The 21,731-nt window shown below is 49.1% G+C and overlaps 8 protein-coding genes across 8 annotated transcripts; 3 read left to right on the top strand and 5 right to left on the bottom strand.

Moving 5' to 3' along the window:
• Nucleotides 1-343: 343 nt before the first annotated feature.
• On the bottom strand, nt 344-2,405 carry BDQ94DRAFT_161766 (putative MFS sugar transporter; the record flags this gene model as incomplete). Its single annotated transcript, XM_026769435.1, has 9 exons — nt 344-685; nt 735-1,119; nt 1,178-1,234; nt 1,285-1,326; nt 1,378-1,571; nt 1,635-1,719; nt 1,773-1,963; nt 2,040-2,239; nt 2,321-2,405. The coding sequence occupies 9 exons, from the start codon at nt 2,403-2,405 to the stop codon at nt 344-346; spliced, it is 1,581 nt and encodes a 526-aa protein (XP_026622767.1).
• A 1,443-nt stretch (nt 2,406-3,848) lies between these two features.
• On the top strand, nt 3,849-5,532 carry BDQ94DRAFT_182036 (putative C6 transcription factor; the record flags this gene model as incomplete). Its single annotated transcript, XM_026774040.1, has 3 exons — nt 3,849-4,328; nt 4,380-4,752; nt 4,838-5,532. 3 exons carry the CDS (start codon nt 3,849-3,851, stop codon nt 5,530-5,532), a joined length of 1,548 nt encoding a protein of 515 aa, XP_026622766.1.
• Nucleotides 5,533-5,541: 9 nt separating this feature from the next.
• On the bottom strand, nt 5,542-7,682 carry BDQ94DRAFT_161764 (Zn(II)2Cys6 transcription factor domain-containing protein; the record flags this gene model as incomplete). Its single annotated transcript, XM_026769434.1, has 5 exons — nt 5,542-6,233; nt 6,285-6,660; nt 6,711-7,175; nt 7,236-7,444; nt 7,508-7,682. The coding sequence occupies 5 exons, from the start codon at nt 7,680-7,682 to the stop codon at nt 5,542-5,544; spliced, it is 1,917 nt and encodes a 638-aa protein (XP_026622765.1).
• A 559-nt stretch (nt 7,683-8,241) lies between these two features.
• On the bottom strand, nt 8,242-10,797 carry BDQ94DRAFT_80509 (putative phosphoinositide-specific phospholipase C). Its single transcript, XM_026776589.1, has 4 exons — nt 10,299-10,797; nt 9,232-10,078; nt 8,570-9,164; nt 8,242-8,508 (listed from the first exon to the last, which is right to left on the bottom strand). The coding sequence occupies exons 1-4, from the start codon at nt 10,689-10,691 to the stop codon at nt 8,343-8,345; spliced, it is 2,001 nt and encodes a 666-aa protein (XP_026622764.1). The 5' UTR covers nt 10,692-10,797; the 3' UTR covers nt 8,242-8,342.
• Nucleotides 10,798-12,501: 1,704 nt separating this feature from the next.
• BDQ94DRAFT_173504 (mitochondrial 54S ribosomal protein mL54) lies at nt 12,502-13,300 on the bottom strand (the record flags this gene model as incomplete). The annotated part of the gene is made up of 2 exons (XM_026772176.1): nt 12,502-12,752; nt 12,823-13,300. The coding sequence occupies 2 exons, from the start codon at nt 13,298-13,300 to the stop codon at nt 12,502-12,504; spliced, it is 729 nt and encodes a 242-aa protein (XP_026622763.1).
• A 1,914-nt stretch (nt 13,301-15,214) lies between these two features.
• On the bottom strand, nt 15,215-17,652 carry BDQ94DRAFT_149800 (NAD-dependent epimerase/dehydratase family protein). The gene has a single exon (XM_026767457.1). It carries the CDS (start codon nt 17,133-17,135, stop codon nt 15,849-15,851), a length of 1,287 nt encoding a protein of 428 aa, XP_026622762.1. The 5' UTR covers nt 17,136-17,652; the 3' UTR covers nt 15,215-15,848.
• A 243-nt stretch (nt 17,653-17,895) lies between these two features.
• Nucleotides 17,896-19,609, top strand: BDQ94DRAFT_149798 (spherulation-specific family 4 protein). The gene is made up of 3 exons (XM_026767456.1): nt 17,896-18,319; nt 18,522-18,879; nt 19,178-19,609. The coding sequence occupies exons 1-3, from the start codon at nt 18,102-18,104 to the stop codon at nt 19,499-19,501; spliced, it is 900 nt and encodes a 299-aa protein (XP_026622761.1). The 5' UTR covers nt 17,896-18,101; the 3' UTR covers nt 19,502-19,609.
• A 166-nt stretch (nt 19,610-19,775) lies between these two features.
• On the top strand, nt 19,776-20,235 carry BDQ94DRAFT_149795 (uncharacterized protein). Its single transcript, XM_026767455.1, has one exon. It carries the CDS (start codon nt 19,824-19,826, stop codon nt 20,025-20,027), a length of 204 nt encoding a protein of 67 aa, XP_026622760.1. The 5' UTR covers nt 19,776-19,823; the 3' UTR covers nt 20,028-20,235.
• Nucleotides 20,236-21,731: the final 1,496 nt, after the last annotated feature.

Genomic DNA, 21,731 nt, shown 5'->3' with positions numbered 1-21,731 from the left:
CACAGTGGCTTAATGATGCCATTGGATTCCGTCGCACAAGCCTTTCCACCGGTCTTTGAGGGATCTAAATCCCACCCACTTCATTGGATGGTCGCGCTGGCTACCTACCACGGGCGCATTACATTGCGAACCATTTCTCATTTCCAACCACTGCATGAAGTGGTTCCTGCTAGAAATTGCCTCATACTGGTACCCCTTGAAAACCGCCGTGGCCAGCACAGCACTATGGGTTTCCTGTAGCTTTCCACATGTGCAGACGCCATACATTCATGTACATTGATCATACAACCGAACGCGCGAATTTTTTTCTTTCTCATCCTCCCTGCCTCGGCTCCTGGCTTCCCTAGACCTGCTCGACTTGCTCGTCCGAAACCCCGGCGACAACACTGTCCTGCTTTTTCTCCAATTTCTCTGAATCTGCCTCGTCCGTGTGTCTTGTCAATCGCTGGCCTGGTACATGGCCGTGTTGCTTTCGCTGCTTCACAAGCTCTTTGGACATTTGCACGGCATTCTTCCCTGGGGTGGTGAACAAGTAGTCGATCTCCTCGAGCGTCAACTTGGCAGTTTCGGGGTAGCAGAAATAAATCAGTGGAACGAAGGCGAAGTTCAAGCACATGAAGATGAGGTATGCTTTCCACTGGAGGCGATTGATGATGATGGGCGTGATCATCACGACAAAGAAGTTCTTTCATGCTTGTCAGTAGTGAAAGAGCGAGAGATTACTAGAAACCTACCCAGATCCAGTTCGATGAGATACCGACGGCCGTCCCTTTGGCGCGCGCATGGAGGGGTAAGATCTCGGGGACGTAGCACCAGGGGATGCAGTTAACCGATGCGCCAAAGATGAGCATGTACACGAAGAAGAAGGCGACAGCAGCTGACGAAGTCGCATGCTCGTTGGCGTGACCCTTGAAACTGAGCAGGATGGACACCATCATCATGCAGATGCCCAAACCGAATGATCCCCAGATCATGGGAGCTCTGCGACCGACGCGATCCACAAAGAAGGTGGGGAATATACTTCCGACGACAAACATGATCTGGACGCAGCCGCCGAGAAGGTTGGAGAGATTCTTGTCCAGGCCGACATTGGTGTTAAGCACGGTGGGGATGTAGTATCTGGGTTTCTTAGCAAATCTCTTGCATTTCACCGGGGTAAGTTTTATGCCCAACATACACGACCATGTTGATACCACCCATCTGATTCATGAATTGCATGCCGTATGCAAGAAGACTGCGCGGTCGTTAGAACATGATTCGCGACAGATAAGACGTCAGACTTACACTCTATGACCCGTGGAAACTTCATCCCTCTTGAAGACGTTTCTGATCTCGTCAGCATGCATCAAAATAGCGATCATATTGATGAGTACCCACCTCCACTTGTACTCTCCATATTTGGTCTCCACAGAAATAGCCTCGAGGATTTCCTCCTGCTCTGCCAGAATCTTCGGGTCGTCCTTTGGGCGCCCATACACATTACTCAAGATCTGCAGCGCCTCTTCATTGCGACCTTCCTTGTAGCAGTACCTGGGTGACTCGGGCAATCCGAACACCAGGACGATGACCACCTAGATATCTGCATTAGCCAGCCAATCCACCAAGTGTCCCAGGATAAATAGTAATATCCTTACAAAAGCGAAAATCATCTGGCACGCAATCGGCAATCTCCAGGCGATCTGACCACCAACATAGCTCATCCCGTAGTCGAAGAAATAGCTACCACCACAATTAGCCATCAACCTAAGTATCAAATGCCGAAGAAATCAAACCTAATCACAATCCCCACCCCCACCAACAACGGCTCACTACACACCAACTTCCCGCGCTTACTCGCCTCACACAACTCCGCCTGATACATCGGCACCGTCGACGTCTCCACGCCCGTCCCAATACCCGTCACGAATCGTCCGACCATGAGATGGGGGACTGAGAACGCGGAGCATTGAAGAGTTGCTCCGATCTACGCCCACAGATATCTTATATTAGCGAATCATATCCTCCTCAGCTCATAAAAGAAGAGTAGAAGGAAAACATACGATGACCCAAACCATAGCAAACCACATCGCCCTCCGCCGACCCAGCCAGTCCCCCAATAGGAAGTTAACTATGCAACCGGCGAAGCACCCCAGATTGTAGATGGAGACTATGATCCCCTCCAGACTGTCGTTGGGGTGGTTCATGGTATCCAGGAAGTCATCGTTCTCGACGATGCCGGAGAAGACGCCTTGGTCGTAGCCTATGATTTTTTAGATTTAGCTGTTAGGGAGAGGAAACGGGGTTGGGATTGAATTATGGATAAAGATGGGGGCGGATATACCGAAGAGAATAAAGGCCATGCCACAAGCAGCCCATATAGCCGCTTGGAGGACGAAGCCAGTGCCGAAGAGGTTGAGTTTTGGCATCTTTCTTCTTCTCTCTTTTCTTCTTCTTTTCTTCTTATCTTTGATGTTGCATGTATTAAAGTTCTATTAGATTGGTTCACTTCGGGAATCAATTCTCTAGTCAGAAATGGGCACAATGCATCAACTATATATGTACAGTCTAGGTAGTAGTAATAGTAGTAGCCTTAATGTGTGACATCGGACAAACCCCGTTAACTACTTGCCCCAAAACCACCCCATCTAGATCTCGGTAGTACCACAACCCCGAGATGGGCTTGCAAGATCGTCACTCTAAAAGACAACCCTCGTCATCTATCATGATGCGGATTCTTGGGTCAAGTTACCCAGAAAGGAAGGTCGTGGCAACGATTACCCCGGATTGCTGGGGCGCTAGACCGCTTTCGGCTGGGATGAGGAGGTCGGGTGCTGCCGTGCCGTCTTGGGGATGTTCTTTCTTTTTGGGTGGTTTCTTGGGTTGAGTTTGGGGTTGCCGAGGGTGGAATTGGGGGCATTGTAGACGTCATTCTGGTGGTCTGTGGGTGAGTGGATGGGTGGAAGTTGGGATGGGGTGACGAGGGCCGGGAGTGTGTTGGATGAATAGTACGCGTTTTATAGGGGGTATATAGGTGGTAATGGAAGATTTCGTGATATACAGCTGCGCTGGGCTAGATTCTCTATCTTTGAGTAGCATTGTTTTGGAAATGTATAATGGGTTTTGGAATGTGAGGCCTTCAATTGAGCCTGGGTCAGTTGTGGACGGACTTGGTAGGTTGAGCCACTGTCCTTAATGTTGGATGCTGGATATCTGCACGTGCTCAAGGCTTGTTTCTATAGATTTGGTGGCTCTTCAAGCTTTTCTACTTTCTCATGGCGTACATCTACTACGTTCGTTGTGTATATGCCATGGTATTGGAACATGCTTTGTTTTGCTCAGTCACCGAATCCGTCATGTTTTGGTGCGAATATTATTCAATTGATTGTGGCGGATACTGTGTGCCTCAGAAGAATTCACCCAAAGTATCTCCAACGTCTTCAAATATAAGGGATGTTAGTCACTGGCATTGCTTGTCGCTATATAGAAGACTTCGTGTCACTTTCATCTCCATCTTCAGGATGCTACCCCGCATCCCGCTAAACCCGTTTTGGAGACCCTGCGGAGCTGCGCTTCGGCTGTCGCTCTTCGCTTCTGCCGGTTCCTTTCTTCATAGTCTAATCGCCTCTTTGACAACTCGCTGGAGAATCAGGAGAGACTTATTGCTTAGATTGTTCTTGGTCTTGGAGCTCTCGCTAACCCGATGGAGATTGGGCCTCACCAGTAGCATCAGACAGGCTGGTTGACAGACTGTCCGCCTCAGTAAGTGAAAGCTAAAACCTTCCATCTGCCTGTAAACAACCGCTTGCTCACGATGTTTGCACTCTAGTATTGATCGTCTCGGTTGTTTCCTATGCTTCAGCATCGTCGGCATGGACGAGACCACGTTCAGTGAACCACCCCGGAAACATGCGCGAATCAGTTCTATACAAGACCAACCTGATCCAGTAACTGCAGACAACGATTCAGAATCGCCAGCATGGGATCAACTGCAGAGTCCTTATCATCTGACAGACTACTACACTGATCCGCACAACTCACCGGCATTAGCTATTAACAGTGACCCTTTCCAGTCGCCAGCAGCTAGCTGGACCCAGGATGGCTTCTCACAGGATCCAGGTTACCTAGCATCTCAGGAAGAGCTGCGATGCATACTCTTCTCCCTCGCCAATTCGAATGCTCCAACACGGGTATCCAGTCCAGACACTGTGGGAAGGTTCGAAATAGCCGAAAAATTACCACGCTCAAAAACACACCAGCCAGAACGAAGAGGAGAGCTCTTGCAATCTTCTCTGTCGAGCCGGAGGCGTATTGAATATCTGAAAAATTATGTGGCTGAGGTAGCACCTTGGGTATGTGTAAGATGTCTATTCCGACCCATGCGGAGACTAAATGGTCATTAGCTGGACATGTTCGACTCTCAGTGCACCTTTCGCCAACAAGTGCCTGTGCTGGCTCGCTCCTTCCCTGCTCTCTCATATGCCATGCTTGCCATTTCTGCCCGTCAGATCGAACGCAAAAATGGGGTTCGAAATTGGTTTGATAGCCTCGAACTGTACCAAGAGGCCATCCGACGGCTAAGTCCACTTCTTCAACTACGTGACCCGAAGATCGTAGCGGCATGTGTGCTTCTCTGTTGCTTGGAAATGATGTCTGCTCGTGCCCAAGATTGGCGTCGCCATCTTGAGGGCTGCGCGGCCTTGTTTGATGCGTTTGGTATTCATGGCTTCAGCCAGGGAATTCTGCAGGCAGTGTTCTGGTGCTACGCTAGAATGGGTGAGTCTAGAGCTGCATTATATCCCTTTCTTCTATACGTTGTGCCTTGTTACTGCATTATTTCAATTGATTCTGACTGAAGCAGATTTGTGCGGTGCGCTTATTTCAGATGGAACACAGACCACGCTTCTGCATCCCTCTAAATGGCTTCCTGAAGGCTATCGGACAGAGGACGCGCATGAGCTGTTCCAGAGTGTCAAGTCGCCAGATATGCATGCAAATTATGCCGTGTATTTGTGCGTGAAAGCGACCGAGCTGGTGTCCGACCGTACAAAGTTTGTGGAACTAGGTGAAGACAATGGGTGTACTCCGGATAGGTTCCGCACACGATGGCTCAGTCTCTGGAATGACCTACAATGCTGGTTTTCCGAGCGTCCCAGCGAGCTTCTTCCAGTGCAGACAGTCAACCGCAAGCCCTTTCCTCACATCCTGTTCGTCCACTGGGCTGCTATCTCGTCAAACCAACTGTACCACACGGCATGCATACTGTTACTGAAGATGATGCCCAAGGAAATCCGGCTTCCCAGGTCGCCAACTTTGTTTCCTCTATGGCATGCTCGCCGAATATGTGGCATTTCCCTGGCAAACCCACACCAAGGGTGCTTGAACAACTCTATCCAACCACTGTGGATTGCCGGACAACTATTCAGTCACGCCTCGGAGCATGAAGAGATTATCAGGCTGATTCAAAGCATCGAGGCCGAAACTGGCTGGGGAACATGTTGGCGGATTCGGGATCTGGAGGTTGCCTGGGGTTGTTCCGGAATGAGAGGAACATGAGCCTGCATGCTAAAAACCATCCAGGAATGACCAATCCTCTCGAAGTTGCGTCATATAATCACCCAAATCCCACCCCGTGATATCACGCACGCGTTCAAAGCCTTCCAAGATTTCCTGTTGCTGGGATTCATGTGTCATTCTTCTGGCAGCCACCAGGAATGAGGCTATCAGGCAGGGGTCCCAGGATTCCCGGCGGTCATTATTCAGTGCAATGCCACAGATACACTGCGAATGCCACAGCGGCGACAGAGTTATTGATTGCAAGCCTAATAGCGCTGTGCGTGGCTTACACTGCAGCAAAAGCAGCATGGCAGTATGGTACAACTGATTGCTAAAGGCACCCGTCCCGTTTGCGAACAGTAGCAGCGGAAAGCCACTTTCGGCCCGGGGGAGTTGATCGTCAATACCCAAATCCACCATCGGTTGGAATTCGTGTGGCCGCAGATGGTACCACTGCTCAATCGCGTCAAATACATCGAGCCAGCTATCCAGCTGTTGCTGTGGAGCTGCAAATTGGTCGGAGCTGGACTGCTGGTGATATACTCGCAAAGCTTTTCCACATAGCCAGAGGAGGACATGGGCATACGCTCGAGTCCTTTGCCGGACCTCCTCTATGCTCGACAAGATCAGTAAACTAGGTACTGGGAACATCGGAAGTTGTATCTGGATTGGTCTGTCGTTTGCGAGCGCTGCACTCAGGTCTGGTTCAGTCAGAATGGCGCACCCATATGTGGACGACTTGTGAAACGAACCTAAGCGGAAGAACATCCAGTAGATAGAGGATGCGATACCCGAATCCAGTGCTTGATGAGCCAATGACTCGAACTTACGAGATTTGAAGTTCTGTACGTTCTTCCAAGTCTGAGCGATATCGGCGACAAGCCATCTTGTCTCTTCTAGCACCGTCGTCAAAGCATTTTCGACAGTGAACGTGGAGCTAGAGTTTGACCACAGTGGATTGGTGCACAGATCTGCATGGCTATAACGAGGCATTCGCCGATGCCTCATGTCCTTCTGTATAACGCAGGCATTGGAGAGATCCAGCAGAGCTGTCATGAGCGGTTCCGAGCTGAGTGCCATCTGAACAGCAGTGATTCCGAATGGATGACTGAGATCGCAAACATCAAGCTGCAAGCAATCCGTCAGACTTAAGCTCCACTATACTGCAGTATACTCACCCATGGTGCTACATGGTAGCGATAATGACATAAAAGCTTCAGCTTTGCCGTATCTGTCAATGACTTGGCACTTATGCTCGAAGGCAGCCCCTCGGAAGCACCCACTACACCGGGGGCGTGCTTCAGCACGACAGGAGTCCTAGGCACTAACTCTGACGAGACAAGTTCAGAACTCGTCTTCTCACATCCTTCATCTGGAGCACCCCTATGGTTATTGACACCATCGCCTGTCCCCAATGCAAGAAGCCCATGAACGGCAGATTTGTCCCTGTCGCTGAAGGCCGCATTGCCAAACAATGAAGTGGGCATGTCAGGAGAGCCATGCAGGCCATCACCTTTATCAGCCTCAGAACTAGGTCTAGATGGAGCCATCACAGTCTCATCTCCTGAGGCCCTCGCGTAATCACTTAAACTATCATCATCTACAGCATCACCCCCACCCACCGTTGGATCTTCATTCACAAACTAAAATAGTCACCTCGTCAGTGTATCATAGACGTGAAAACAATGATTTGTTCCACTAACCTTAACCCACCGCCACCGTCCCTTCCTCGAACGCTCTTGTCTTCGCACAACCTTCTCTCCGGTCCCTATCGACTTCGTATTCGTACTCGTGCACAGCTCCCCCTCCGCAACGGTGAAGGTATTCTTCGGTAAAAACGTCACCTGTACCCCATAGCGACAAACCAGATTCTTCTCGATACAGTTCCGACACCGGGGCTTCGTTTCATCGCCTATTCCATATTAATATCATCCACAATCCTCATCAACGGGTGTTGCCGTAAAGAAAACCATACACTTTCTCCTCCTAGTCCTACACCGCAAACACCCCGTCCGACAACGAGTGAACTTCGTAGGCCTGTCATCATGCGTTCGTTTCCCTGCTAATGTTTCCTTCTCATTGCCATGACCATTGCTGTTGGCTTTATCGTTCTCATCAACAGAAGAAATAGAAATAGATGTATCCCCCATTATCCATCAACAATCATAACATACAATGAATAGAATAATAAAGAGAGAGAGAGATAAGATAAGATCCAATATATCCTAAAAAATAACAAATGATGTGTTAGTTGTTCCTGAGAACAGAAAACAGCAAAGAATGATGATACCGATGGCTGTCAGGACAGGTTCAGGTCCGCCCGCATCCGGGAACAGGAACCGCAAGCGCGGGGTAAATACTCACTTCGCAGCGCGTAGAGTTGCCTATTTGGGGTTGGTGGGACTTTTTCCTTTTTTTTACCCCGGATTTTCTTGGCCTGGGGATTTAAGGTTGGACATGTGTCGTGTGTCGTGTGTCAGGGGTCTGAGGGTTATTTTGGACTGTAAGGAGGAATTAGTGTATACTTTTTTGTACTGTATACCGCGCTTAGTTTATTAAGGTTGTTTTTGATGTCTGGATTGGAAAAGGAATGTTTTATGTCACGATGAAGGTCCCTTAGTGTCTAGTCACCATCTCGAATGGAATAGGATTTCAGTCTAAAGTCTTGTCTCGGCTTGAATATCTAAATACACAGAAAGAAAGAAAGATACTGCCCCTAAGTATGGCTATACGTCGTGTAAAACACTGCTAACACGCTCGAATATGAACGAGATGGGGTCTTCTCTCTATACCACTCATACGTGGTGCTTTTAGCTGTACGTCTTCGTGATATGTACGAGAAGAGCTCCCTCTGTCGGCGCCCCAGTACTGTCATTCAGGTGAATGATCCGATAACCTTCTTGCAGTCGATCTAGTCGAATGCACGCCCATGCGGCCAGCGCGTTGTGCATCCATTCGTTGTCCTTGATTTTGAACCTGTTTGCGTTTAGCAAATGCACCTACAGCTGGTTTTTTGTTTCATGAAAGGGTGGCTTACCGAACAAATGTCAATTCATCGAGGAAGCCCGACACGGTCGCAAACTCCATCTTCTGTCCGCCGAAATCGGGGTTCACTCCTGTAACACTCTTCGTGCAATGCTTATATCCAGTCTTTTCGGATTCGGTGTCGTCATCTGCTGCTGCGAAACTGTCATCCGGAGTTTCCACGTGCAGAAGACAAGTTACAAAGGGGTAGAATTTGTTTTCATTGGTGTGGCCCGGGGGCAGTGGGATGTTTTGGCCGGCAAGAAATTCAATGGTCAGATCCAGTCGACGAGGCTCAATAATTCCGGGCTGTGCATCGGAGCTGCGATATCCTGGGGGCTTGAGAACCCAACCTTGTTCCCCTGCGAACATTCCTGCATTGAGCGTCATTGCTTTGTCGAAGTTCTGCCAATTCAAAGCGACCATCTGAGCACCACGCCGCCAGAAGAAGGTCGGGTCCATGTTGGAGGAGTCGACTCGCAAGCCATTGGGGTAGACGCGCATGAAGAAGTGCCGGTTGTGCTCAAACAACGCGTCTCCATCGGTGGCATGTGCTTCCCGCACGGCCTTCTCGGATAACGAGAACACATGGCTGGGAACTTTGGCCTCTGTTGTATTTCAGTCAGCGATGTAGTCCATTACTAGTTAGAAAGTATCATTTGCATTATAACATACCCGGCTGTGCAAAATTGCTAAAGTGGAACCCCTTCGTAAACACGGCCAGTTTACTGAGCGCCTGCAAGATCTTAGAGGGCTTGTGCGGAGCTGCAGTGGGAGACTCGGGAGACTCGGGACCCTTGGAAGCCTCGACCGAATTTGATGGATTTTTCTGTTGCTTCAAAGCTTCCATGTGCTGGGTATAAACTGCCTTCTCCTTTGCCTCACGGTCACCGCCTTCGTCGACGGATTCGACATGCTTCACCTTGATCAGGATCTTTCTCTTCAAGTCCGCTAGAGGCGGCGGCGGAACTGTCCCGGCTTCAAGTTCAGGTGTCACCTCAACCAACATCCCCTTCCATGCTTCTTCCATGATCTCAACCATCGTCTGCTGCTGTTCCAGGCAGGTATGGACTTCCAGACTAACAATGACTGGAAGGTCGCTTGCAACAAATGCGCTGTCTCGAATCGCATAGCAGACTTCGCGAAAGCTCGTCTCCCTAGTAAGCGTATGGCCATGCAACACCCGCGGTTCTGGTTTACCAGGAACCGGAATCGCGCTACCAGACGCCTTGCTTTCACCAGAGCTTCCGCTACTCGTGGATGGCTTGTGATGTCCGAGGAAGCCTTCCAATTTGCCAACCTCTTGGGAGAGGGCACGCAGATGACGATGGTTCTCCGTCATCTTCTTCAATTTTTCCCTTTTAGACCCGCGACGGGGTTTACAGGAGCTGATCTTCTCATCATCGGAGCTCGGGTTGCTGCCGCTAGTGGCGCTGCTCTCGCCAGTTTCTTGGGAGCTTTCACCCTCCGCTTTTCCATCCCAAACGTCAATCTCGACGGATCTGCAGCCACTAAGTAGGACCTGAGAATATCAGCCGCTGTTAACACAAAGACATAGAAACTAGAAGAGTCATCGACGGGAGAGTTGAGTACAACAGAGCCATGAGACCTGAGCAAGCTTGTTGCAACATCTTCCTGCTTCCCACACATTCCAGTACCGATGAACAATCCCCGTCATACTGCACCACACCTCCAAGATGTCGATGCCTCCTCTAGTAAGTGGTGGCCAAAGAGGAACATACATTGGTATAAGCACTTGCTTTAGATTCACTGTACAGCTGGTTTCCGGTCAAGTACGTATTGTGACTAGTGGAGATAAAATAATCCGTAATGGGCGCTGAGAGGTCCATCTGAGTAGCAGCTCGCATTGCAGAAGCCTCTGGGCTTGCCAAGTACTCGTAGAACGCAGCTAGGGTAGCCAGTGGAGCTGGGTGCTCTTTGTTGGTTGACTCCTGGCCCTTTGGTTCACGTTGGACATCAGTCAAGAAATTGGGCTGGTTCATCGAAGTCAACGAGCTGTAGATCTTGTCGATATAGTTGAGCATCGACGGTGCAAATGGTAGTGTTATCTTCTGCGCATTAGACAGTGAAGAGTCCATGGTGATGCGACTCGTCTGGGTAGTGAGTTCGTCCATGGTTCCTAAATAGTATGGTGTGTGCTTCACAGAACAAAGTTGAGTGACAAGTATGGGTAGTTGAAATAGAAGACAGCAAGGATGTCTCGACTGGCCAAGTTACTTGCCGGTGGGGGGGATGACGATTATGGAGGGGCCTGATGATCGACACCGGCTGTGACGCGGGTTCAGGGGGGATCGGAGAACAATTCCAGCTGTCCTCGGGATAGTAGTCTAGGCGTTGGGCACAGCCGGAAATGGGTGGAGAGGGAGACTTAATATGGACAAATATGAAAGGTTTAGTCTCCGGATAAGTAGCAGCGATGATAAAGGATAACGAAGTGGAAGAAAGAAAGATGGAGAAGGGGAAGAGAGGTGTTGTTTCGTTGTCCGCTGAGTTTTACCTGCTCCACATCCGCGTGGACACTTTGACGGGCTCGTTGGCGGTGACTGTAGCATCTGCAACACTTCATAGGCTGCTGCGCTGGTGGAGAGTGAGAGGCTGAGATCGATCCTGGCCTTTTCAGATTCAGGGGTTTCCAGCCATACTAACTCGTAGTCTCCCGTGATGAGTGCTAGAAAGATGAGGGATTTCACTGCGGGGGCAGGCCTTGTTGGCAATGAGGAATGGACTGGAGCTCAAGACACCAGATTGATCTCTCGTAGCCATTCGCCGTGGACATCTCTGAGAAGTAATTAGGCAATCATTACCGAGGAACAAATTTGACGCTGGGCAGCGATGAAAGCTAAGCTGCGTCACGCCGGAACACAAAGCCATTCGTGAATCTCCAATCCATGGATCGGTGATGTCATCACAATCTTGCCTCAGGTACCAGAGGTTACTATTTCCGTCCGGGCCAGATATCTTTCGACTTCAACAATTGTCCGAACAGTCAACTTGATGAGGAAGAGGATCGATTAAGCTTGTCCCCTGAACAAGATCGGATCTAAGCAACGGGTGCATCTGGATCTCCACAGTCCATAAGGCTGAGATCGAATTCCCCCACCCCGCTTCCGGATAAGCTGCAATACATGCGACCGTGGTCCGGATATGCCACAACTTACTGATGGGTCAGATTTTTATCACAGACACAGATACCAAATACTTATCCCAACAACTTTTTCGCACTCACAACTACATAGTCAGCTCTACTGAGCCCCTAACATCTGAGTATGCCTGTTATGCTCTACTACGGCTGGCCGCTATCGGCGTTGAGTTCTCGAAACTCGGGCGAGAATGCTAGGAACCACCTTCTATTAGTGTCAAAGCGCTGACCATTTACCGAGGACGATCTATCACGTCTGCTAGGGCAGCCGACGGAGGAATATGTCCCAGCAATTTACATCTTTGGATCAAGGCTCATCGAGCGCCGGAAGGACTCTGGATTCCGTTCGCTTTGGGTGGCATCTTACAAAAGCTCGCTCTACGACTCTGGAACGAACTAGGGGACACATGCTTCAGGGACAGGGAACCGCATTCGTGATTTTCCTCAAGAGGTCAAATATGGACATATTCAGAACGATGAATTCGTACGCGACTCTGCTGACAGGCTAGTTATTGCGGAAATCTGAATTAAGCATAAACTGGTGAAATCGATGGTTGAGATAAGAAAGACTAAAAGGTAAGTACCACTTGTATGTCGAAAGTAAAGTCCATTCAGCGCCTAATCTGGTGAATCAATATGAGTACAAGTCGCATAGAATACATTGAACATATCCCACAAAACAATTTCTACACTTGCCAGCCACCCCCACTGTACACAGCTAGCATGTTGCATCCCCATCCAGCAAAAGCCTCCCCACAAGCAGCTCGCAAGTTGCAAAATAAATCTTAGAGACCGCGCAAGAAGTTGTCCTCCCGAATGCCCTTTCTCCGCGCCTCTCTGGCACTCCGCCTGATTTCGGTACGCTTGTCGAGACTCTCGGCAGCGGCTTCGAGCAGATCCGCGGGCACAGCTTCCGCGTTGTATGCGGCAGGGGTAATATCGGTAGCGTGATGATGGATCGGGATCTGGGGGGGCAGGGTTGCGGCACGGGCAGCCATCTTCTTCTCGTAGCGCTTGCGCTGCTTCTTGTTCAGAGCTAGAGGAAAAGAGGGTTAGCGGACCATTACACAACGGTGACACAACTCTATCAAATATAGGTTCCATACTGCTGGGATCAACACCGCCCGTTGCGGTCTTGTTCTTCTTGGAGTCGTCCAACAACGACCACAGCCATTCGGGGTACTCCGAATCCTCCAGAGCCACAACGTCAGGCTTGTTCTTGAAGTAGTTGAGTCCGTTCATCTTCTGGCCAGCAGCGCAGGAGCTAGGGGGACGTTCCACAGCAGCCTTCTTGGGCTTCTCGGGGTTGACATCAACGTGGACACCCTCCGGGGTGCTCAATGGTTGGGACACGCCAGGGGTGGCGGACGACACGGCCGACGGGATCGTGATATCGGCACCGGCAGGCTGACGGGGGGCGGGAGGAGGAGGTGTGGCCGACACAGAAGGCTTTCCATCACTGTAGTTGCGGAATTGGCTTCGCTGAATGGGGAATTGGCGTGCGCGTGACGGGATAGACAGCGTAACGGTCTGGGGCTGCTGTAGCCGGGACAAGATACCGGTCCGGCACCGTTGGCAGATCATTGTGGCGTGGCTTATGTTATTTGTGGAAAACAAGGGGTATAATTGAAATGATTGAAATGACTGCCACGATCAAGTCCCAGCCAGCTTTTTTGATTAGCGTAGTGCTGGAGATTAGAATATGGTGGCCGACGCGGAGCAGATGTCGAGAAAACTGCGGCGGGAATTTGATGCCAAGCCGGAGGTCCAGTCACGTGCTTACGTCCGCACGCCAAAGACTAGGCACGTCCAAACGGTCTCCTGTCTTCTGTCTTTCTTTGGCAATGACTAGATCAGATAGGTTGCAAGATCTGAATAACAATTAAATTTGGATGGTGTACCCTTGAAGTCAAGAGTGTCGCCGATGCAACTGTGCGTGCTCCGGTTATAAATGCAGGTCATGTGATTCTGACATGCTGAGAGACAATCACATCGAGAATGTCTCCAAACAGTTACTATTGAAGAGTGCCTGACCTCAAGTAAAGGTCATATGTTCTAACTGAGAGCTATTCTCGTATAACTCAAGCGTCTTATACTTTGTATATCTCTTGTACCTGTTCACAATTGTCTTGGTCACGTGCTATGATCTTTTACAGTTGGAGCCTGAGGCAACAAGTGTTCAATGGGAATAGCTCACGATTACCCGTTTGGGAAACAAGCTCAGTCTAGTTATACTTACAATACTATTCCTCGGATTTCTAGAGCATTTCTGTCTTAACTCCTTTTGTGGCTGGCAATTGGCAACTTTGGGGCCTTCTGTCTGCGTGTTATGGTGCAATCCACGCGCCAACTCTGGCAAGGCATCAATATATTTCTCAACTTCTTAAGTTGCCTAACATGGCTACGCAATGCTTTAGATACATTGCCACCCATCAAATCTTGGAAATTGATGCCTTACAGTACACAAATTTACCATTAATATGTCCCACACTTCTTTTCTGGCCCTTCTATCTTCAACCCTCCGCTTCCAAAGGCACTCAAGACCTCTATACATTTGATGTATTACCTGGGCTTCCTGGCTTCGATGATGAACAGTAGTATATCAATTCAAGATAACCCTCATGTCTGCCTTTTTTGCCGTGAGGATACTAAAACTGATTTAAAATATCAAATTCATGCTTGCTCCGGCATGAATGTATATATTTAGAATTAACCACCAGGCTAGGCAGTCAGCAACTATAAGGCATGATGCTCGGCCGTATGTCGCACCTCGCATGGAATATATCTTCATGCATGTGTACTGGACTGACACAGCAGGTCCTACCTGTTACGTACTACATCCCCCATTGTAAGTCGCATATCCAATCATAGAAATACCGAATCAACAGCCTTCCATCAACATCCCACAATCCGAGTCAAAGGCCAAGCCTATGAAGGCCTGTTGCAAAACTTTGTTTGACCATCGCAGTATATGTTGTAGCAAGTACATGATACAACCCTGCTCTATACTGTTCATCAGATATATTTCGATATTGGCGCTAATTCCGCTGCCTACCCCACAGGCAGAAGTATACCCCGGTTACTGGAGACGCAAAGAATCCCAGACTCACAGAGCACCGCAGTAGCAGGTACATCATCGGTTTGCTTTTAGAAAGCTCGTGTCATTCCACAAGTTCACGCATGAAGACTGACCTTCAAACAGTGGCGCTAGGTCAACGTCTGTGCACACATCAAATAAAGCATGCTACTGGTGGCTGCAGAGTAAACTAAGGCAAGCTGTGCAGTCACTCAAGCATCCAGATATCGCTTGTCTCACAGGGTGTTCGCGACTGGTTCGAACTTCTTATCAGCGCTAGTTGTCTCCGATCTCTCTGCCCATATGACCCTCCATGCGGGATATTTCGCTTCTAAACACCGGCAACTTTTGGGTTGGCTCTTGCGAATCTTTCTGGTCTCCATTACTACCTAGATGGATGATATATCGACAGACAAAAACTTGGATTGCTGATGAGTTGCAGAGGGGTAAGATGGCCAGCGTGACTAAGCCTCCTCCGGGACGCCTTCTTTCTTGATCTTACTTTCGACACTCCCCCGCCTCTTACTTCTTAGACCTCATACTAGTGAACTCTTGAGCTTTTCTACATATTGTCCATCTCAAACAGTATCATCTTATCTCTGTTTGAAGTGAAAGCTCGTCCATGCTCCAAGCCTTCTGAAACCCGCTCATACAAGTGACGGTTTTCGATCAACCTACGTTGAGTGAGGCTATCTGACGCGCAACACCTGAGATGCTTCCACAGAATCGACTAACATAAATGACATCGATAGCTTTCATTAGAAAAATAATGAGAGGCCTCAGCATGAGCCAACAGATTGTACAAAGAAACATACACTATGCATTATGAGGATGGACATAAGTGGGGGATCCGACTCTATCATGCAAAAACATAGGGTCCCATGAAGTTGCCGAGATTCGAAAATGCAACACAAGCGAAATGGATATAAAAGAAAAAATAAAGAAATCAGGGACTGGAGCCCGCTTTTGAGCTCCCTCTGGGCAAAGGGGAACAGACACAGAAAGATAATATAGTCACGCCAAGCGCCAGTTATGAACAAGAAAAAGCATTACGGCCTAAGAGGACAGGCCGCTGACATTGAGGAAATTGCATAGGCTCACGCAAGCATCCTTCAGGGATTTCTCGGTCTTCCATTCGAGCTCGTCCTGGGATCTTGTGGCGACAGCGACACAAGAGCCAACATCTCCAGCGCGACGACCTGCAGCTTTTCTGGGAATAGGTTTGGAAGACACTGCTTCCATTGTGTTGACCACCTCCATCACAGAGTGGCCCCGTCCGGTGCCCAGGTTGAAGGTACGGAAGTTTTCAACCAGCTTTCCACCATTGGCGGCGTTGAGCGCAGCAATATGTCCCCTAGCAAGATCGGTGACATGGATGAAATCGCGAACTGCAGTGCCATCCTCAGTGTCCCAGTCCGTGCCAAACATCTGCAGCTCCTTATACTGTCCGGTCATGACTTTTACCACAACCGGGAGAAGGTTCGTGGGCGTCTGCCTGGGATCCTCTCCCAGAAGGCCAGATTCGTCACATCCTATAGGGTTGAAATAGCGTAGGGCAACAATGGTCCATTCTGGATCAGAAGCCGCAAGGTCCGCTAATATCGCTTCGCAGATCCATTTGGTGCGCCCATACGGGTTCGTAATACCCGTGCAGCCAGGTTTAACGGTCTGTTCCAGACCGTCTTGGTCACTGTAGACCTCTTCTTTATGGACACAGAGTTCTTCCTTTAAGGGAAGACCCGAAGTTGCCAAGGTTCCGTACACCGTGGCGGAGGAGGAGAAAATGAATGTTTTAATTCCAAATTCTCCCAAAGTTGTGGCAAAGTCGATAAGACCACCAACATTGTTCGCGTAATACTTCAAGGGGTTCCTGATACTCTCTTCCACAGCCTTATAAGCAGCAAAGTGGATGACGCCACCAATTCTGGACTTGGGAGTTCCCCATCTGGATTGGATCTGATACTGCTCAAGAAGGCCTCTAAGAGCAGCAATATCCCGGAAATCATGGGCGTGGAGCTGCAATGACGGCATGCATGTCCCCTCCTGGTCATGGTACTTTGCGGCCAGTTGTCTGATGCGGTCGAAGACGCTCTGGAAAGAGTTGCTGAGATTGTCGATCACAATTACATTATAGCCGGCTTTGAGTAGCTCCAATGTTGTGTGACTGCCGATGAACCCGAGACCCCCTGTGACGAGGATGTACTGATCGAGGGGAAAGTTGCGCAGCAACTCTTCAAGGTTGCCATCAAACAACACGGAAGATTGCGTCGCCGGCGTGTCAACGCAACCAGGGGAGCAAGGCTCCACAGGAGTGCTTGCATCGGACTGTCGAGGGCTCTCCATAACTGATAGGGTCGAAGGATGAGGCACCGTTGGGGGGCAATGCGGACAGGAATCACTTGGACAAACAAAAACAAGGAAAGGACAGAAAGATTTATTCTCCAACGAGAATTTAACGACCGCAGGTGACTTGACTCTGGACGGGATAACCCAAGGAAAGGAGTTTCCCAAATCTTATATTTTCCTCAAAACGAGCAACAGGCCCTCCCACTTGCGCGCCGATGTAACCGCTGTCTCTGGCCCGCTAGGTCAGGCGAAGATATCGTGATCCGTGACTTGCTTATTTACAACGAATCATAACCAGAACAAGCGAATGGACGCAGTAAATTGCAAAATTGGCGACCAAAAAGAATTATATGGAAGGCTGGCTTCGGAAAAAGACAAAACGGTATAGGGGAAAATGAGAGAATGGAAAAAGAAACGAGCGAAACTAGAAGGAGAAAAAGCAAATATAAAGTGAGTGGTCGATGTTGTCAGCGGTTGCTGCTTCGGTATGAGAACGGGGCCTAGAAGGCTTACTGGGTCATCGAAAACGGATTCGCCTCCGCTGGGGGGTAGGCATCGAGCGAACTCTGGTCGCCTCCACTGGAGCTGCAGGATGTACAATTGGTACGAAAAGGCGCTCTCGACCAGGGAAAAGAGAAATTGCTCCTCCAGCTAATCCGAGACCTGATGCATGGTCGAAACCCTGCCCCGCTCTATTTTGGGCGCGCCGCATCCATACTCTTGACTTTTTATTTTTTTTATGGTTTCCCACTGGTCTCCTTACAATTGTTTAACCTCGCTTTATCCAACAGCGAACAAGTTTGGAAACGCTGATGAATACTTAATTGTTAGTCTCCCGGCCGACTCTGGCCCAAATCCGCTATGGCCAGAGGAAGCCCACTTGCTAGCTCGTTTCGATTTCGACCCCCGATTTTTGGCGCGCACGGTTTCAAATTACATCGTTAGCTTCTCAAAGCCAGCAGAATGGGGCAGGGTGAACACGTGAGAGACCGGCGCTGCCTGCAAAGCCGGCGCTCGCGACTCATTCTGGCAATCCTTGTATTCATTGCCCTTCTCGCCGTCGTCATACCACCAGCAGTAGTGTTGACCCTACACAAATTCACCATGGGCCCTAAAGCATCAATTTTCGTACCGCTCTACGTCTACCCTGCCCCGGGAGCATGGGATCCCTTAGAAAAGGTGTAGGTGCTTTTTTCCTTTTGTTATCCCCTTCTCCATATCTCAACAAGCCCTCGCCAAATGTTAACCCCCCTCCCCCTTCCCCTTCCCCCCGCCAACCACATTGTACTCCAGTCCATGCCCACGCTATCTGTCAGCCACCGGATGTCCCGCGGCACGATACAAGTAACCCTGATGTACGAAGGACGCAGCTGAACGCCACAGGATCTCTTCTCATCCCGACGTCAATTTCACCGTCGTGGTCAATCCTGGTAGTGGTCCAGGGCCCAACGCCTTGCCCGATGGAAATTACACACGAGAGATACCCAAGCTGGCGTCTTATGGCAACGTCCGCCTCCTAGGCTATGTTGCTACCACGTACGGGCAGCGCAACTTCTCGTTGGTGCGGCGGGACATTGAGACCTATGCGGCGTGGCCGACCAACAGTTCGAACCCCAATCTAGCGGTTCGGGGTATATTTTTCGACGAAACCCCCCAGCAATACGAAAGCAATACCTTGGCCTACCTCCAAGATCTGACTGCTGTCGTGAAGACAACCACTGGCCTGGGTCCGGACCATTTTGTACGTGCAGAAGTCTCTCCCGTATTTTCATTCTTTCATTACTAGGGGTAACGCCGGGTAATTTACACCATTACCAAATTTCGGCAGCTGGCATTTCCGCCCACTCGCTCATTGCCTTTTGCTGCCCCCTCAAACGCATGGTTCTTTTTCTCTTTGCTTTTTTTGGATGCTTCTGTTCTGGCTCCTGTTCCTGCCGACAATCCTCATCCAGAGCCGTCGTTTGGATCGCCCGGATAGATCTGGATGGACGCCCACCATTGGCCCGAGTTTACCATGCTAACGAGACTGTCTCAACTAGGTCGTCCATAATCCCGGCACGATCCCTGATGCCCGCTACTTGCCGACGGCTGATTCGACTGTGGTCTTTGAGGCAACCTACGAGACGTTCTTGGAGCGTCAAGGGGCTAAGCTGTTTCAGGAAATCCCGAACAGCACTCGCAGCCAGCTGTGCGCCGTGGTCCACTCGGTGCCAGACAGCGTGGAAGGGCACAAGTTCCGAGACCTGGTGAAGCAAGTGCGCAAGGTCGCCGATGAGATTTTCATCACTCATCTGGATACAGATTATTATGCGAGTTTTGGCGGCCAATGGGAGGAATTTGTGGAACTAATGGCTCGATCGTGAGGTGGCAGATGCCTGGTGCATCTTATGTCTTGGTATATACAGTATTTATGACGTATACGACGAAACCAATTTGATCATTCAAGTGAAATGGATGATAAGGCTTTTCCCTCCAACTAGAATCCAATCGCCGCAGACAGGGACACCAGTGTAGCTGGATTCGGGATCTGTTGCGCCAATTCCAAGGCATTCCTCCAGAGGTTTAGCTTAGGCAGAAACAAAGAAGCTAGCCATTTAGCCCCAACACTTCCAGTCCTAAGAAGTATCTGTTTTCCATCTTCCAAGGAAAGATACATCCATTTCCCCCCCTCTCCAAACAAGGTACATGGCTAGTTTTCTTTACAACACATCCATAGTGGGGCTGTTACCCACCCGTAAATTTCATTCTCCGCGGCCCCGATCCGATTCAGAGCCACTACCGAATCCCAGCCCCACTGACCAACCAGTCCAGAAAAGTCTGTCCATTGCCCACTTTGTATCATGGTCAAACAGGGCTAACCACGAGTCAGAGGTATGTGGATATGGATGATCTCATCGGTTAGATCGCGGATTTTTCTTTTCTTTTGTTTTTCCTTTGTTGGTTTGGTTTAGATTGAAGGGAGGGATTGTTGAATGGGAAGTAGGTACAGTGCATACTGCATATTGCATAAAGATGTGTAATTAGGTAAATAGATAGGTAAGGTTCAGAGAATGTCAAATCTCTTCAGATCATTAAGTTTTACCACTCATATTTGATCATACAATTAGGTGCTTCTCTATACGAAGAGTGGCATGAGATGGGATGTAGTCCCAGTAAATGCGCGCAGTAAAAAGAAATAAAAAGAAAACTGAGTAAACAACAGATGATCAGACCCCGGGCTACTTGCTGCATGTCTTGGATCATCTACTAATAGGAATCGGTTTCTCCTCGAGGCAAGCGGCATGACATGGCATGGCATGGTAGGGCTTGGAGACCCTACATCCCATCCTTCATTCGTATTCGGTAGGTAGATACTTACTTACGGGGTATAATTGGACCTATCATGAGAGAGTTACCTAGTTAGTTAGTTAGCAGCCAGCTGGATGGATGCTACTGTAGGTATGTGATTAGTATCAAGAGGAAGGAATAAGAATGGATGGATGGATGTATTGATTGAGTTTTTCCGAGACTTGCATCAGTCACTCACAGACAGACATTTGATCCATCCATCCATCCATCGGGACTTCGGATTCCGTAGGATGTATGTATGTCCCGCTTCTGGATGTTGTCTAGTATAGTGTTGTTTCACGTAAACTTACGAAGTAAAAATAACTTCCTGCTGTCACACCTTATCTAAGTAAGGTATGTGTGTATGTATGTATGTTGTCGGATTACTCCCGTCCTATTCTTCGTTTCAATGGAATCAGATGGATTTACTTCTACTATGTATGTAAGTGGATGCCATGGGTGCACCGCATAATAACATACATATACATATCAAGTGCCCTGCATATTGTGGCTGAATCTCCTCGCGCTGGGAGGGGCCAGAAATGTTCCGTTCGCGGGTCTTGGAAACTGACCCCCTGCCCGCTCCCCTGCCCCCTTGTCAGACATACATGTTATGTTTAGGTTATTTTTGGATCGATCGGTTGGGCTTGAAGAGAGGAGGTTGGGTAGGATTATTCTTATGATTACTACACTGTGTTGATGGATTGTATATTATGTTGACCGATGGAATGAGATGAGATGGCTTGCGTGCATAGGTACGTAGTGAGGAGCTTGGCGGGATTACCATTTTGCTCATTACACAGATACTTCCCACTACGGACTAGTTAGCAGTACCTAGTTAGTTCGTGATATTGTAGGATGACTCTTGTTGCATCACATCCGGAGTTAAGTTTCCTTCCCATTAATAGCAACTCTACTTCTTACATAAACTGTCGCACTTTCGCATAAGTCATCATCGTCTGTTCCTCTGTATATGGTCCATGGAAAACCAGCTACTACGTTTCAACCCCTCTAATCAAACTCAAAACAACTAGACATAAATCGCAAAGGAGATATGATAGTATTAGATGCCATCTCGGCTAAGCTCGACGATCGTCTGTCAGCCATGTCGATCGATGAGCATTGAGTTTTAGTGGGGTTACTAAACCCTCACTAACACCCTAGTCCTCTTCTCTAGCACGAACTTCGACTCTTCCATCAGGTAACGCAAACTCCCACGACAGCAAACATTAGATCAATCATGATCGGTCGGAGATAGTTTCTACA

Source organism: Aspergillus welwitschiae, assembly GCF_003344945.1.
Source record: "Aspergillus welwitschiae strain CBS 139.54b unplaced genomic scaffold BDQ94scaffold_34, whole genome shotgun sequence".
Taxonomy (NCBI): domain Eukaryota; kingdom Fungi; phylum Ascomycota; class Eurotiomycetes; order Eurotiales; family Aspergillaceae; genus Aspergillus; species Aspergillus welwitschiae.
The sequence above is the reverse complement of the archived record's forward strand: the minus strand, read 5'-3'. Positions and strand labels throughout refer to the sequence as shown.